The 18,035-nt window shown below is 34.3% G+C and overlaps 1 protein-coding gene across 2 annotated transcripts in view; it reads right to left on the bottom strand.

The window, feature by feature from the left end:
• Positions 1-18,035, bottom strand: part of PRIMPOL (primase and DNA directed polymerase) — a 32,748-nt gene that overhangs the window by 9,880 nt on the left and 4,833 nt on the right. For both annotated transcript variants that reach the window (XM_074273539.1, XM_074273540.1), the window contains exons 3-5: positions 14,952-15,049; positions 13,459-13,588; positions 1,626-1,773 (exon numbers count right to left, since the gene is read on the bottom strand). In XM_074273539.1, the coding sequence (XP_074129640.1) occupies positions 1,626-1,773; positions 13,459-13,588; positions 14,952-15,049 (376 nt within the window). The remainder of the gene's footprint in view (positions 1-1,625; positions 1,774-13,458; positions 13,589-14,951; positions 15,050-18,035) is intronic.

Raw genomic sequence — 18,035 nt, 5'->3', positions numbered from 1 at the left:
CAGAGACCAAACCCCTTTATACTTCCTGGGCCCATCCTGCTAAGGTGACATGACATGTAAGGCTATGTGGCATATCTGGATATGCTATGGAGAAAGGAATTCCCCTAACACTTTAGCTTTTTTTCAAAGAAAAAAATTTATAATTATGCATAATAAAATAATTAAATCTGCTTTATCAGAGTTAGTATTCTTGGCATTTTGGTCCAATCCTTTAAAGCTCTTATTTACTTTGAGAAAACTGAATGCCAGTATTGCTTGTATGTTAGTCTATTGCCTATGAGCTCAAGAGGAGATGTCTCAATGTTCTAAGGCCCCAACATTTCTAGGATCTGCATATAACTGACTATTTCCTTGACTATTTGATGGTCACCAGAACAGAGACAATCATTAAAACCAAGGAAGTGGTTGAAATTGCTAAAGAAAAAGAGACAAGTTTTCAGAATAGAGCATGAGAAATCTTCAGAAGGGACAACAATTAATGGAAACAAGAAATCGTCAAATAGATAGGAGAGACTACATGAAATGGTGAAAAGAGTAAAGGACTTGGGATCAGGGAAGAAATATGTGACCATAGGGAAATCACTTAATTTCTAAAAACCTGAGTTTCCTCATCTGTGAAATTGGAATAATAAATCTTGTGCTACCTCCCACAAAATAGTTGTGAAGAAAAAATACTTAAAAGGATCTGTGATCTCACTGATTTAAGAATTCCCTTCAATGCTACAAATTGTATTTCCACCAAATTCACCTATCTCATATACCTCTTGTCCATGTCTCGCACAGGAGGCTCACCCAGAATGCTGAAGGCCTTTTTCATTTTTCCTGGCATTGCCCAGGTATCAGTGAATAATAGCTTTCCACCTGTCACCTCTCATTCTTGTCCCTTCATTAGGCCATGGTGTTTTTCACTATTGTGACTTGGAGTTTCTTCTTTGTTCTATATTGCATCCTGCTTATCCCCAGCACATGCTTTTCCCTTTCCTGTTGCCCTCTGTGTGATACTTATTTTTAGTTCTTCAGAGCAGTTTTGTTCCATGGCTAGTTGTCATATAGCAGCAACCAGCAGAATGCCAGTATTAATCAAGATGGTCTTTTTACTGGTCCTATTATGACACGGGCAGAAACCATTCCAGTTCCTTCCCTATACATGTGCCCTATCTTTTTGCTTACATTAGCTTTGCATATATTTTCCATGTTACTATCCTTATAGTACTCGACTCTGGCTATATCCTCATCCTTACCTAGATTGTGGTCCACTTAAGATACAGTTCTGAAATCTACATTTGGGAGATCATGAGAATGCACTAAAGGGTGATGAAGTCAGGGACCAGATAACTTAAAATAAGACTCAAACTGGGGCCATTTTTGCTTCATTTTACCACTGAGAGAAACTGAGGCCCAAAGAAAGTCAATTGTCCAAAGCCACATAGGTAGGAAATGGTAGAGCCAGAATGTTCTTGAACACAGGTTCTCTAATTCCAAATGCAGCTCTCTTTTAATTATAACATGCTGCATCTTATATCCATGGAGCTTAAAATTTACTTTTATTACATTGTGATTCAGGGAGGAAAAACAATTCTATGATTTAGAAAAGTTTGCTAAAAATTTGGAAATAATGCACTTACCGACATGGATATTATTTTTAAATGCAACATTATGGAGCTGAAATATTAAATGTCGGCTAAACTTTTCATCAGTGCTGGAATCCAAATTGAGAACATCTTCTGCTGAACAATTAACATTGAATAATTCTTGAAGGGCTCTGCAAACATGCTAGAAAATGCAAGAATACAAGCAGTTTGAACGCTTTAGTTTTGCTTAAGAAAATATATTAGAGCAATAGAAATAAACTGCAACCTTTCCCAGTAAGATCAGGAGTGAAACAAGGTTGCCCACTATCGCCATTACTATTCAATATAGTACTAGAAACGCTAGCCTCGGCAATAAGAGCCGAGAAAGAGATTCAAGGAATTAGAGTAGGAAATGAGGAAATCAAACTATCACTTTTTGCAAATGACATGATGGTATACTTAGAGAACCCCAAAGACTCAGCTAAAAAGCTATTAGAAATAATTCAGAATTTTAGCAAAGTGGCAGGATACAAAATAAATCCACATAAATCCTCAGCATTCTTATATATCACCAACAAAATGCAACAGCAAGAGATACAAAGAGAAATTCCATTCCAAACAAATGTTGAGAGTATAAAGTATTTGGGAGTCCATCTACCAAAGAATAGTCAGAAATTATATGAGCAAAGTTACAAAACACTTTCCACAAAAATAAAGTCAGATTTAAATAATTGGAAAGACATTCAGTGCTCTTGGATAGGCCGAGCGAATATAATAAAGATGACAATACTCCCCAAACTAATCTATTTATTTAGTGCTATACCAATCAGACTCCCAAGAAACTATTTTAATGACCTAGAAAAAATAACAACAAAATTCATATGGAAGAATAAAAGGTCGAGAATTGCAAGGGAAGTAATGAAAAAAAAGTCAGAGGAAGGTGGTCTAAGTGTACCTGATCTAAAGCTATATTATATAGCAGCAGTCACCAAAACCATTTGGTACTGGCTAAGAAATAGAATCAGTGGAACAGATTAGATACAAAGGACAAAAAAGGGTACATATATAGCAATCTAATCTTTGACAAACCCAAAGATACCAACATTAGGGATAAAAATTCATTATTCGGAAAAAACTGTTGGGAAAACTGGAAATTAATATGGCAGAAATTAGATATGGATCCACACTTAACACCATATACCAAGATAAGATCAAAATGGGTCCATGATTTAGGCATAAAGAGGGAGATAATAAATAGATTAGAGGAACAGAGAATAGTCTACCTCTCAGACCTGTGGAGGAGGAAGGAATTTATGACCAGAGGAGAACTAGAGATCATTATTGATCACAAAATAGAAGATTTTGATTACATCAAACTAAAAAGTTTCTGTACAAACAATACTAATGCAAACAAGATTAGAAGGGAAGTAACAAATTGGAAAAACATTTTTACAGTTAAAGGTTCTGATAAAGGTCTCATCTCAAAAATATATAGAGAACTGACCCTAATTTATAAGAAACCGAACCATTCTCCAATTGCTAAATGGTCAAAGGATATGAACAGACAATTCTCAGATGATGAAATTGAAACTATATCCACTCATATGAAAGAGTGTTCCAAATCACTACTGATCAGAGAAATGCAAATTAAGACAACTCTGAGATACCACTACACACCTGTCAGATTGGCTAAGATGACAGGAACAAATAATGATGAATGTTGGAGGGGATGTGGGAAAACTGGGACACTGATACATTGTTGGTGGAGTTGTGAAAGAATCCAGCCATTCTGGAGAGCAATTTGAAACTATGCCCAAAAAGTTATGAAACTTGCATACCCTTTGACCCAGCAGTACTACTACTGGGCTTATATCCCAAAGAAATACTAAAGAGCGTAAAGAGACCTATATGTGCCAAAATGTTTGTGGCAGCTCTTTTTGTAGTAGCTAGAAACTGGAAGTTGAATGGATGTCCATCAGTTGGAGAATGGTTGGGTAAATTAGGTAAATTATGGTATATGAAGGTTATGGAATATTATTGCTCTGTAAGAAATGACCAGCAGGAGGAATACAGAGAGGCCTGGAGAGACTTACATCAACTGATGCTGAGTGAAATGAGCAGAACCAGAAGATCATTATACACTTCAACAACAATACTGTATGAGGATGTATTCTGATGGAAGTGGAAATCTTCAACATAAAGAAGAGCCAACTCACTTCCAGTTGATCAATGATGGACAGAGGTAGCTACACCCAGAGAAGGAACACTGGGAAGTGAATGTAAATTGTTAGCACTAATATCTGTCTGCCCAGGTTGCATGTACCTTCGGAATCTAATGCTTATTGTGCAACAAGAAAATGGTATTTACACACATATGTTGTATCTAGGTTATATTGTAACATATGTAAAATGTATGGGATTGCCTGTCATCGGGGGGAGGGAGTAGAGGGAGGGGGGGGATAATTTGGAAAAATGAATACAAGGGATAATATTATAAAAAAATATATAATAAAAAAAGAAAATATATTAGAGGGGCAACTAGGTGGCACAGTAGATAGAGTACTAGCCCTCAAGTCAGGAGGACCTAAGTTCAAACGTAACAACATTTTCTAGCTTTGTGACACTGGGCAAGTCACTTAATCCCTATTGCCTCAAAAAACAAAACAAAACAAAACAAAACAAAAAAAAACACATGCACGCACACATATATAGTAGAGAATTTGGATGCAAACAAAATCTACCCAATGACTGGTTTTATTAGGATCATATTGTAAGCTGAAACATTTCTCTTACATATTTAATTTGACATGTAAACAATAATTTACATGCAATGTTGTGCCAAAAATGGAAAATTAAATAATTAAAAGCAAAGTTGTAATATTTGATTTCTTGCATAATTTTATCTTTAATGTTAAATATCAGTAAACTTTTTTAAAAAGTAAATTATCAGGGTAGCTAGGTGGCGCAGTGGATAGAGCACCAGCCCTGAAGTCAAGAGGATCCGAGTTCAAATCTGGTCTCAGAAACTTAACACTGCTTAGCTGTGTGACCCTGGACAAGTCATCTTACTCCAATTGACCCAGCAAAAACAAACAAACAAATAAGTAAAATTTAAAAAATTTAAAAAACCAAATAATCAGTTTAATCATGTTAAGTACAATGATGCAATGATTTTTTTGATTGTTATGCAATTTAAGAAACTTAATTACCATTCCTTTGATACTTCTGTGGATCAGTGATTACTGTTCATATAATAATAAAAAATTATCTTATGTTTATATATATTTGAACACACATTTATATGTACACAAAGGGGGAAGATATGAAAGGATTGCTGTCAGAAGTCATAAAGGGCATGTCCACATCAATGAGGTAATAAAAGATTCAATTGAATGTCAACATTGTATACCATTCAAACATCTCCAATCCATATCATACCCATGATACCAGTTGTTGTTTCTGAGAAAAGAAATAATTTGGAAGCAGAGTGGTAAAGTGGCAGAGAACACAGGTTCAAAACCTGGCTCTGTCAATTACTTCCTCTGTGACCTTGGATGAGTCACAACATCTATGGTTTATTTCAATTTTAAAATAAGGGCTTAGATGATTTGACCTTTAAATTGGAAATCTATGGTACTATGAAATGGACAAAAGGAAAAACAATGCCTCTGATTATCATTATTTCCTTACAGAAGTTAAAGTAAAATAATCACAAAAATGAAGTCAAAAGAACTATTAGAAAGAAGCTGCTTCTGTTCACATAGTTTGGACTTCTGTGCTAAGCAGAGCAATATGACAACCAAGAACTTGGAATATGGGAGAAGTCAGCATTCTCCTCATCTTTGAGGGGAATGACTTCAGTGGAGGAAAGAAGACAACCTACAGGAAGCTTGGTGTGAGACTCAGCTAAGACAAATCATTTTGAGGGCATGTAAACATCAAACAAGAACAACAGATACATTTAAAACAATGACAACAACAAAGCAAGTCTGCTAACATTTGAGAACAGAAACCTATTTTAATCATTGATAATCATAGAAACGATACCACTTCAATTACTGATAAGAGAAAATGGAAATGGCATTTAAAGATTGGATAAATCTGATCAAACATACACAGAAGAAAGTCTTGTACTATGTAGCCCATTAAAAGAATCAAGAAATTAATTTTTAAGATATATTGGAGAGGGAAAGACTCTGAAAAATGGAAAAGATGTGAGATGGAAATATTAACCCATAGAAGTTTGAAAAGACAAAAGCTAACTACCAACCCATATATCTGCTTTGTCATTGTTATAATTCCTTTACAATAATAATCTAAAAATGCTCTGAATTATTTTTGATGAAAATATGAAAAGGAAAGACTTTTACAGATTGTACAGAAGACTTCTTCATGTTCCATAAATGACAGAAGTGTTTACAAGAACCCAGTGTTTAATATCTGATTACATCAAAAGAATTTGATTCAGCAGAGCAAAATACAACCTTAAAGGTTCTTGGTCAATAAAGAGACTTATGTAAAATGCTGAGATGATAACACACTCACTAACTGATTCAAGCAGAAAGAGTCCCTCTCATTAATTTTCTCAATTATCAATGTAATAGGAAGTAAAAATAGAGATACTTGCTATAGGCATTCCTCACTCTCAGGAAGTGTGTTCTACACCAAGTCCAAAGAGAAGAAGGTTTCTGTAAAGATGCAAGGTTCACAAGCTATTTCTGGTTGTGGGTGGCACTGTATTGACTTCACCAAAGTTCAGAATGCTAAAGACCCTTCTCAGTAATATTCATCACCACTTTAAAAGATACAGTCTATTGGTTCTTTTCAGTGGTTCAGAGATCCGAAGCAATCCCAATAGACTTTAGACGGAAAATTCCATCTGCAATCAGAAAAAGAACTATAAAGATTGAATGTACATCAACACATGCTATGTTAATTTAAAAAAAAAAAAAAGAATTTCACTGCAACTGCAATGCTTAGGACATCTGTTACCCAGTAAAAAGAATGTGTTGCTCTGGGCCTTGACCTTGTCACCGGGCTTACTTATACCATGAAAGATGTAAAAAAAAGACATTAATTTCAGAAACCCTACTTTGTAATGAAATTTTGCTATAATGGGAGAAGAGTAAAAGAAAATAAGTAAAAGACAGACTAGAAATTTATAGGGGAAAAACAAAGTAGTTGAAAAATTCAGATTACAACATGCAGAACTAAGTACTGGACATGGATGAAATGAATCTATAACTGAACAGGAGAAAACAAGCAGAATGAATCACATTTGGGAAACTAGTTAGCACTTTTAATGATCTCAAGTTGGCTGCTAACACGAATGTCCACTTGTGTAACGTACTACTCTACTAGCAATGTACTATCACAGTAAATCATAGATCAGCATGGTTTCGAGATAATTAAAATAGCAGTTAAACCAAAGGACAATTGAAAGAGACATAGTGATTGAAGGCTTGTCAGCGATAGTGAAATCTGAGAAGTAGGATAAATGACATTACATCAAGAAAGTCTTTCTTGGGAAAAGTGGATCAGTCACAGAAATAATAGATGTATATCCCAAGTGGTGTGCTTGTATCTATGAAACACTAAAAAACCTGGGGAAAGGACTCTATAAAGACCATATAAGGATACTGATAACAACCACAGAGGAGATATTGTAATTGGTACCAATGGCAGGGATGCACCTGGGCACTTTCAGAGCTGTCAGAGTAATGTGCAGGTCTGACCATGTCACTCGACTATTCAAACTCCAGGGATTTCCAACCATGTCACCCCACTTTTCCAAACATCCAGGTTTGGGATAAAATATAAAATTACTGTTTTGTAAGTTTTTTTTAACCTGCCCCTTCTCTATCCCTTCATGTACTCTGCTATTCAGTGACACTGGATTCCTTGTTGTTCCTCAAACAAGACACTTAACCTTCCAGCTTTGGTAATTTTTACTGATTCTACATCCTCTATGGCATGATGTTCTCCTTCCTCATCTCCATTTTTGGCTTCCTGTCCCAGGTAAAATCTTATTTTCTCAAAGAAGCCTCTCCCAATCTAATACCTATTGATTAGTCCAAATTAGTTCTGTTGATTAGTTCAAATTTTTCCTCTTTATAGCTTATTTGTATATTTTCTTTCCCAACTGGACTGTAAGAATGTACTTTTACCTTTCTCTATATCCCCAACACTTACTACAGTACCTGGCACACACTAACTCCCAGAAATCCCATTTTCTTGAGAGAAAAAATGAACGAAAATCTATTTGCCCCTTTCATCTGTCCTAATATCATAGGCATTTCCATTTTACCTATCATCATCTTATTTCCTTGACTAATCTTTTCAACGCCTAAATGTTGACTTCCAAACCGAATACAAATTCTTCAAATTTGACTTATCTGTCTAATCACCAAGCAAATAATATTAATACATAATAAGCTTGGTCGATCATGAACTCTTACATTTATATCCTTGATTCTATATAAGTACTTAACAACTTTTTTGACTCGTTAGATACAAGATATAAAAATGAGAATTTTTATTATCTAAACTAAAAGGGCAAAGCTTTTTCTTTTTTTGGAAAGTTTTATTGATATTTTGTTTTTAATGTCACAAATATTTACAGATTATCCCCACCATGTATAAAGTCTCTTGCAACAAAGTAAAATAAAAAAGAAAAATTAATACTGTGATCTCAACTGAAAGCATGGTTCCACACTATAATTTTAAAAAATATTTTAAATATTTTATTTAAATGTAATTTAAATATTTTAAAAATATTTTGTTTCGTAAAATTCACAGAAATTTATTTTTTCTACCTCTTACTTCCTATCCAATTTTTTAAAAGGGAGAAAAAGAAAAATAAATTCCTTTTGCCAAAGATGCAACGTCAAACAAATCTGTCCTAAATCTGTCACCTTTCTGTTGGGAGATAGGTAATATGTTTTTATCATCATTCCTCTGTAGTCACTCATAGTTGATGAGAGTTGTCTTATAAAATTCAAAAGTATTTCTTTTTACTGTGTAAATTGTTCTCCTGAATCTATTCATTTTATTCTTTAGCAAAGATGCTTTAGCAAAATGCTTTGTTTTTATTGGCATTATCATATGAATTGTTCTTCTGGTTCTGCTCCCTTCACTCTGCATCAGTTCATACGAATGTTTCTGTGTTTCTTTGGAATCATCTATTTCTTACAGCATATTAGTAATTCTCATGTTCATATACTATGATTCATTCACCCATTCCTTATCTGATGTCATCCTATTAATTTTTAATTTTTTTGTCATTGCAAAAAAAAGCTACTATAAATATTTTTATGTATATAAGACCTTTTTCCTATTTCTTTGATTTTAATGTTTTTAGGATCTAGGCCTAACCAAAAAAGTTTTCAAGAATTATAAATCTGATTAATGCAAAATAACCCACAAGCTTATAATACAAACTTTTTCTTTAAAAAAAGGGGTGGGTGGGAGAGGAAGGAATAATAATGTTAAATAAAGTTGCACTATTTACACTGCCAGAATTTTCATGAAGTAATGCTTACTCTAAAAAATAAATTAATACAGTCCCACTTTCACTTGTAGTTCATTTTTTCATTTCTGATATTGTGGAATTAAGTTTGGAATTCTCTCTTGGCAGATGGGGAGACAGAGCACCAGCAGCTGAAGAAGAGGGAAGTGCAAACAAAGAAGACTGTACTTGATCTGAGTTGAAAGAAAACCAGGGATTTTAAGAGACAGAAGTGAGGGGGAGTATATGGAAGAGAGTTAGTATATAAAGGTATGGAGACAAGATATAGAGTGTTGATATGAATCACAAGAAAATGAAACTGGATTCCATGGCTAATCAGCTCAACTTGCACTGTAGTTTGCTCTTTACTCCCTTTTCCTATTATCTCTTATATTAATAACCAATTATGCATTAAGATTATGATTTTTTTCCTTTCTATTTCCTCATTCAGAAATAAACCTCTATAGATTTAACACAGTCTTTGAAGGACACTACTGACCTTACTCAAACAAAATTCTATCCCATTTTGATTATTATTTAAGTGGAATTGTTACCTCAGCCAATTAAAAAAAACTTTAGCCAACTTCTAATACCTAATTAATCTCATCACTCACTGTGACCTTTTCTCTTATACAAGTGGAATAGAGTTTCAATACAACTGACTAGATTCATTTTAGATGATCTTAATTGGGTCTTCACTGAAGTAAGGCATCCTTGGGAATCTCCCTAACAGCTTCTCTATCCCACTAACTACAAAAAGCTGTTCCAAACCTCAAGCTTCTTATAGCATTCTCTCTTTTACCCATTCACCCAAGGGGCTTCCATCTTATACTTTTACCAAGAAAAATCAAGGCCATTAGCCAAGAGCTCCCTCTTCTTCCCTTCTAACTCTTACAACCCTTTGACATCATTCCCTAGTGTCTCTTCCTGTTTTCCACTAATGAAGAGGGAATCTTTTGGTCACTTTTTGTACACAAAATTTTAATATCTTTCCCTCTTGTCTTCAATAAATTGCCCTCACTCATATCCATTTCTTCCTCTATTCTTTAACCTCTTCCTATCAATTCTTTCTCTGTAATCTATAAAAACTTCAAAGTCTCCCCTATCCTTAAAAAGTCCTCACTAGATTCTACTAGCCATCACTTTATATATCTATAAACCTCTCTTCTATATCACTTTAAAAAGTTGTTTACATAAGTTGCCTTTACTTCTCTCTTCTCATTCTGATAAACCCTTTACAATCTGGTTTCTTATCACTTAACTGAAACTACTCTCAGAAGTTACCAAAGATTTCTTACTTGTCAAACAATTTTTGCCTTTTCTTAATCTTCATCTTTCTCATCTTTTATGAAAGGCCAAATGATCATGCTTTTATTAATTATTCACTAAGTCTAATTAATAAAGTTATTATCCACACACCTTAGCCAACTCCAATTCTAATTAATCTCATCATCCCCTGCCTTTTCTCTTATGCAGGTGGTGCTGAACAGAGTCGCAAAAAGTCATACAACTGACTAGATCCATTTTAGATCATCATAACTCTCTGCATTGCTGACTATCTTGCGCTTTCTTATAACATTCTTCTCTTTTGGTATTCCTCCTGTTTTACTGCTCATTCTTGGTTTTAATTGCTAAATCATCATCTACATTTCACCACTTAACTCTCTCTTGGGCCCCTTTCTCTTCTCTCTATACATTCTGACATTTTATGACATCATTGGTTGCCAATAATTCAAAGATTATCTTTATGACTTTCAGAACCGTGCTGACTTTGCTCATATTCAGTTTCACTATCACAAATTGCCCACTAGATATTTCAGAGTATGGACTGTAGGGATCCCAAATTCACCATGTCAAAACAGAGCTTTTCTTATAGATCCACTCTGCTTTCAGACTTTCCAGTGTCTGTTGAGGGTGTCACCATCCTTACCTTTACACAAGCTTGTACACTTGGTGTCAAGCCTCAATTTCTTGTTCGACCTCATTCCACATTTTCAAACAGTTGCCAAATCTTGTCTATTCTCAGGCTTTAGTCTCCTTCCCAGAGCCTGCCTCAGAAGACCCTTCTTAAATCTTGCTGATTGAGGAATTACAGAATCGACATTTGAATGCCAGCTTCCTCCTCCTACGTCACTTTTCAGGGCCTCAGAGATGTGGACTGAATTCTTGTTTATTTACAACTTTTAATCTGTTTCCTTCTCTATATGCAAGGAATAGCACCTCCCTAGTTCAGGCCCGTGTCATCTTGCAGTTCACTTCATGTCTCTCCTCTCCAACTGATGTTCCACATAGGAGCAAAAGTGATATTCCTCCAGAATACATCTGACTCTTATCAATCAGTTGTTCAATAAACTCTAGTAGTCCTCTATTACCTCTAAGACTCAATACAAACTCCTCAGTTCAGCATTTAAAGTGATTCACTACCTGACTCACATTTATCCTTCTAGTCATATATTATTCCCCTTCAAGAAATCTATGATTCAGCCAAACCAGCCTTTAACTATTCCTCACACCTGACATTCCATCTGGTGCCTCCACACTTTCGGACAGGCTATCCCAATGCCCTCCTACTCTTAGGATGCCTGGTTTCCTAAAAAGCTTTGTTCCAACACTACCTCCTGTGTGAGGCCTTCTCTGATCTTTTAGTCCCTCCTCTGCAAAATTACCTTGTATTTACTCAGCATGTACTCTTTATATGTGCATGTTGCTTCTCTTGAGAGAATATCAGTTGCTTAAAAGGATGGACTATTTCAGTTCTGACAGCATCCTCAGTACCTGACCCAGAACAGACTTTTCATAAACTCTTGCTGATTACTGAGAAATCAGATCACCTACATTTGAATTCTAGTTATCCCTCCACCTGAATCACCTTTCAGGGCTTCAGAGGGATTTGGCCTGGATTAATTCTTAGGCACTTCCAACTTTAAATTTATGATTTTCTTTTCTTTATGAATTCAAAGTGAAATCAGTAGGACCAGAACTATGTACATATACACTTCAACTATATTTAAAATAAATAAGTATAAGTTTTAAAAAAGGGTAGAAAACTAAACAAAAATAAACTTAACAGAACTTACAGACTTAAAAGGGACACATTGCACAAAAACATTTATAGCTTATTAATTCCTTTGTTTCTATCTTGGTAAATGTTAAAGATTCATTTTATTGAAGATTTTCCCCCTTTATTTTTGTATGTATGTTTATTCATTTTTATTATTGGCCCAACATGCCATTCTGTTCATTGTCTGCTTCAAGAAGATATCAAATAAATGGTCAAAAGATATGAACAATTTTCAGATGACAAAATTGAAACCATTTCTAGAATTTGAAAAGGTCACTAATCACTATTGATCAGAAAAATGCAAATTAAGACCTCTCTGATTGGCTAAAATGACAGGAAAAGATAATGACAAATGTTAGAGGGGATGTGGGAAAATACTAATACATTGTTGGTGGAGTTGTGAATTGATCCAAGCATTCTAGAGAACAATCTGAAACTATGCGCAAAGGGCTATCAAAATGTACATACCCTTTGATCCAGCAGTATTCCTACTAAGCTTATATCCCAAAGAGATCTTAAAGGAGGGAAAGGGCCCCACATGTGCAAAAATGTTTGTGGCAGACCTTTTTGTAGTGGCAAGAAACTGGAAACTGAGTGAATAGGAGAATGGCTGAGTAAGTTATGGTTTATGAATGTTATGGAATATTGTTCTGTAAGAAGCAATCAGCAGGATGATTTCAGAGGGGAGAGACTTAAATGAACAGATGCTAAGTGAAATGAGCAGAACCAGGAGATCATTATACGCAGCAACAATAAGATTACAAGATGATCAATTCTGATGGACACAGCTCTTTTCAACAATGAGATGACTCAGGCCCCTTCGAGAGAGGACTGTGGGAACTGAGTATAGATCACAACATAGCATTTCACTCTTTTTGTTGTTTGCTTGCATTTTATTTTCTTTCTCATTTTTTCCCCCTTTTTGATCTCATTTTTCTTGTGCAGCAAGATAATTATATAAATATGTATGCATATATTTGGATTTAACATATCTTTTAACATCTTTAACATATATTGGATTACTTGCCATTTAGAGAAGGGAGTGGGGGAAAATTTGGAACACAAGGTTTTGCAAGGGTCAATGTTGAAAAATTATCCATGTATATGTTTTGAAAATAAGAAGCTTTAATTAAAAAAAAAAATCCCCCACCTCAACAAAATAGGATACAAAGAGGAAAAAGTGAAAAGTGATGAGAGAGAATCAGGGCAAATAAGCAATTCACACATATCATAAATTGAATACATGTTCTATGAATAAATAAGAGTGGAATGTAACTGAATATATTAACAACAACTTACGTATCTATCTAGGCTTTTACCTTAATTAGCAGTGCAACCATTTCTTTTCCATCTGCTCCTGGATTGGCAAGTTTACTAAACTCCAAATCAAAATAAAGCTTACAAACAGCATTTTCAGGAATAACTTCATAGCAGTGCATGAGATTTTTCCTAAGTTGAAAAATTGAAATTACTACATTTCATGTCAGTTACTTTTGTGCTTTATTTTAAATGGCAGACTTCTTGTTTAATAATCATATATAGGCAAAACATAATTTAACAATGTAGAGGATTGCTGTTCAGTCATTTCAGTTATGTTTGAGTCTCCTCGACCCAATTTGGAGTTTTCTTGACAAAAAATCCTGGAGTTGTTTACCATCTTCTTCTCTAACTCATTTGACAGATAAGGAAACTAAGGCAAACAGGGTTAAGTAACCTGCCCAGGGTTACAATCTAGTATGAATCTAGTTGACCCCAGGCCAGGCACTCTAAACAGTGAGATACCTACGTAGTGCCGCAATGTAGATGATAATATAATGTAAAAAGGAACCTGGATTTAGAATTCAATATAGACTTTTTCCTTTAGATAAGTCACTTAAGTGCTTTCAGCCTCAGTTTCCCCATCTGTAAAATATAGATAATAACATTTGTCTTCTTCAACCTAAATTCTACTCTGACACTTTATTTTCTTGCATGTCATGGACATCTTGAACTCTCCCAAGCCAAGCTCAGGGGAGTATAGATGGAGGCAATTTAAGGATGAGGGGAGGGCACATTCTAAGACAGATCTTAACAACTTGAGAAGGTGCTCAAAGACACAGACTGGACTTAAGTTCTTTAAAGCTAAAAGGAGATTGTTCACGGAAGCTCATCACCACCGAGTGCTAAATATTTTTGGCCATAGCATAAAGGAACTAACAGTTGGACCAGTGGAAGGAGTACTCAGATGTTAATAAAAATTATGAGGTTTTGGAAGCCCTGAAGTAATACTTGTCTTATTTACTTCATAAAGTTGCTGTGAAAATATCAGATAATGTTCTTAAGTGCTTTGTCAAATATTAAATAAAATTATGAGATTTTAATAAAATTAAGAATTTAAACACATTTATGGATTACAGTAAAGATTTTCACAATTCTGTAACATTTAAGTGGATAATCTTTATTTAATGGAATAAATTTGTTACACACTAAATTTTTTTGTATCATGTGTTTTCTTATTAAATCAAGTATCTAGCACTTGGTGATTATAGCATGAATATTAATTTTTTTCTAGTGGTATACTCTTAATATTTGTCTCTGAAAGGGCCATTTCATGAGCCTACATCATAAAACTGAATCACTTCTTTCTAACAGCTAACAAAAAATTTATCAAGGACCATAAAAATGATTCTTTCTTCAAAACTAGGTTTTGTCAAATAACTAATTGTATAAATCACCATTATGAGATCCAATTTTGATTATATTAATCTTACAAAAAAAGGAAAACAAATATATGCATTTGGCCCCATGTATAATGCTTTCATAGGATACTTACCGGGACTTATAGTAATACCAGAGTTGAGAATAAGTTGTTACAAGATATATACGTTGTCCATCTCCCACTTTATGTTCCAACGCAAATACATGTACATCCTTTATAAAGACAAAAACAACATTTCAAAATAGTCAAAGAATTCTTGTCCAAATTCCTTAAACTCTTGAAAGTGTAACTGCAAATTATTTAGTACTTTAGCTAAAAATTCATTCATTGTCAATCACAAGTAATTTTTCTCTATATTTTAGGAACTACCATTTTCATATCCTGAAACTCAAGAAAAAGAATCTTCAAGATTTCTTATATCAATGTTGAATAGCTTCATTTGGCCACCTGTTAAGTCTATAATCATTATGTGCAGGATTGCTTACAGATCAAGCTACTTTTTTTTTGTTATTTGACTAATCTCTGAAAGTATTTTCAGGAAGTTATGATAAAAACAGCTGACTAGTGTTCACAGAACAGCTGTGGTACTCTCTTCTGGGGGAGGGGAGGCAAAGTTGCTAAACTTGAGTAGATATTTTGTTGATTAATGAAATTCTATCTACTTCCCTAAAAGTTGCTTTTGTTTTGTTTTGATAGTAATTCAAATTCTACCAAGATTTTCATTTTTTCTTTTCAGTCCTGAGTTCCCCTCCTTTACTTAAGCAATTATTTTCCCATAGAAGTAGCCATATTTTTCTATTGCCCATGTTTACTTTTTCTTTTCCTCCTCTGAGTATTTTGGAAAGAACCTTAGATTTGGGTTCATATGTAAACAGATGCAGAGCAAAAGGGAATAGAACCAGAAAAACAATTCATAGTATAGCATCAATAATATAAAACTGATATTTTCAAGGACTTTTATAAATTGAAAAACAAAATGAGAAAAGATCCTCAGTGATTATAATACAGGAAAGACAAACAACTTTGAAAGCTGTCAGAACTCCCATCAATACAATGGTACTCCAAGATTTCAGAAGGCCAAGGAAGAAGCAGGGTTCCCAAGACAGAGATGTGATAGATTGAGAGGGTCAGAGAGATGCATTTATTCTTGTATACAGCTATTGAGAGAAATTCCCTCTTTTTTTCCTGCAACACTGATTTCTGTTCACTTTTTTAAAAACAGAAGTGGCAGTGGTGCTAAAGATATAAAAATGTACTATGCATCTTCGGATAAAGTCAAATTGATTCCATTTAACTGTTTTATTTTGTTATAAGACTGCTTTTCAACACAAGATAACAGTATTTATTTGCTGAGGTAAATTGCATGTTTTCTCTGTTCCACTGATCTATCTATTTCTTCGCCAGTACCAGAGAGTTTTGATAATTACTGCTTTAACATATAGTTTAAGAATTGGTATTGCCACACCTTCTTCCGTTAATTTCCCCCCCCCATTATTTTCTTTTATATTCTTGACTTTTTGAAATTCAAAATGAATTTTATTTTATTTTTTCTAATCTAGCCATGTATTTTTTGGTAATTTAATCAGGATGACAACAAATATTTAAATTATATACAAAATAAAACTATAAGAAAATGTCACAGAGTATTTTGAAAGAAACTAGTCATAATTTATGGCTCCAAAATGCAGAATCAAATCATTTAATTATTAAATTATTTAATAATTTAACTCTTATATTATGAAAACAATTAAAATACCTCCACTACTACCACTATCACCACATTTTTCATTTTGGCTGAAACTTCCCTTCAGGGCTTCTTTGCTAAGTATCTCTTGATACTAAAGAATGTTGTAAAAATCAAATAGTGCTAATTTCTCTCAAATTTACTGTGGAGGTCATAGCAAGAAAATATAGAATAAGACCAAGCTCTCTTTCATTCTTTGTATTTATTCCAGAATTGAGCACAGTACTTGATATAGAGTAAGTGCTTAATCAATGATCACTGACTTGACTTATTGCCTAATGTCTCCAAGAGTTTGATAAATGCTTATTGATTAAAAAAACAACTTCAAAAAGACTGCTTGGATTTGGATTGAAACCTGGGCCCTGCCATTTTATTAGTATTAACCAATGTGACCACAGGCAAGTTAAAACTTTTTTGTATCTCCATTTTTCCAACTTTAAAATTAGGTAAACTCATTTTACTGCATACCTCAAAAGGCTGTCATGGGGAAACAATTTTTATAAACAATTAAAGCATTATATAAATATCATCCTCATCCTCATTCCTCTCCAATATCTATCTACTCCTGTTAATGGTAGGCAGAGAAAGTATGGGACCCTAGGCAGGAAGATTAATAGTGATTCAATAACAAGTCCTTTACACACTAAAGCAAGATAACAATGTTCAGGGCAGGGAATTGGGAACCAATTAGGCATCAAGCTGAGCAAGGTGTGAAACCTCTATTCAGGTCCAAAAGAAGCCTAAATGAAAAAGGTTGCTTGTTTAGTTGGAAGCAGTGATGAGGGTGAACACTATCGCTACACTGAATAAGCCTAATTTAATTACTCATAGACCCCCTCGTTGCTTAAGAGCATGGGCATACCCAGAGAACCCAGATGAATAGAATTTTTCCCATCTTCCAGGGTCTAAAAAATTTAAGAAACAGACTTGAACACTATGACAGTTCTTTAATAGTTCTTTCCAAAAGATTGCTATTACAGAAGGCTTAAACAGAAAGCAATAGGACTTCTCTCTCCAGGGGAGAAGAAAGATTTTTCTTATATTGCCCAGATGGGCTATTCATTAAGTGCCAAAATAAAATTACAGGGCCCAGTATTCGCTAGCTTCTACCTCACTTTCTATATGACATCTAAGTTGCTTCATATATAATGTTGAGTTATTGGAAAACTTGACCCCCTAGCTAGGAGAGGATCCCTTGACTTTATAAGAATAAGGCAGGGAAAGGGAATAAGCATTTATGTAGCACCTATTATGTACTAGGCACTATACTAAGCACTTTACAAATATCACTTCATGTGATCTCATTTAAGGTAGCAAGTCTTACTGGAGAAATGGTAAAAAAAAAAAATGGGACTTACCAAAGGAGAAATCACAAACTATCTTATTACCTCAGAAGAGCCAGTCTAGTCAGATTATCAGAAAAGTACAAGGGACCTGTGGGAACACCACTTCTC

Source organism: Sminthopsis crassicaudata, chromosome 6 (genome assembly GCF_048593235.1).
Source record: "Sminthopsis crassicaudata isolate SCR6 chromosome 6, ASM4859323v1, whole genome shotgun sequence".
In the NCBI taxonomy this organism is placed as follows: domain Eukaryota; kingdom Metazoa; phylum Chordata; class Mammalia; order Dasyuromorphia; family Dasyuridae; genus Sminthopsis; species Sminthopsis crassicaudata.
The sequence above is the reverse complement of the archived record's forward strand: the minus strand, read 5'-3'. Positions and strand labels throughout refer to the sequence as shown.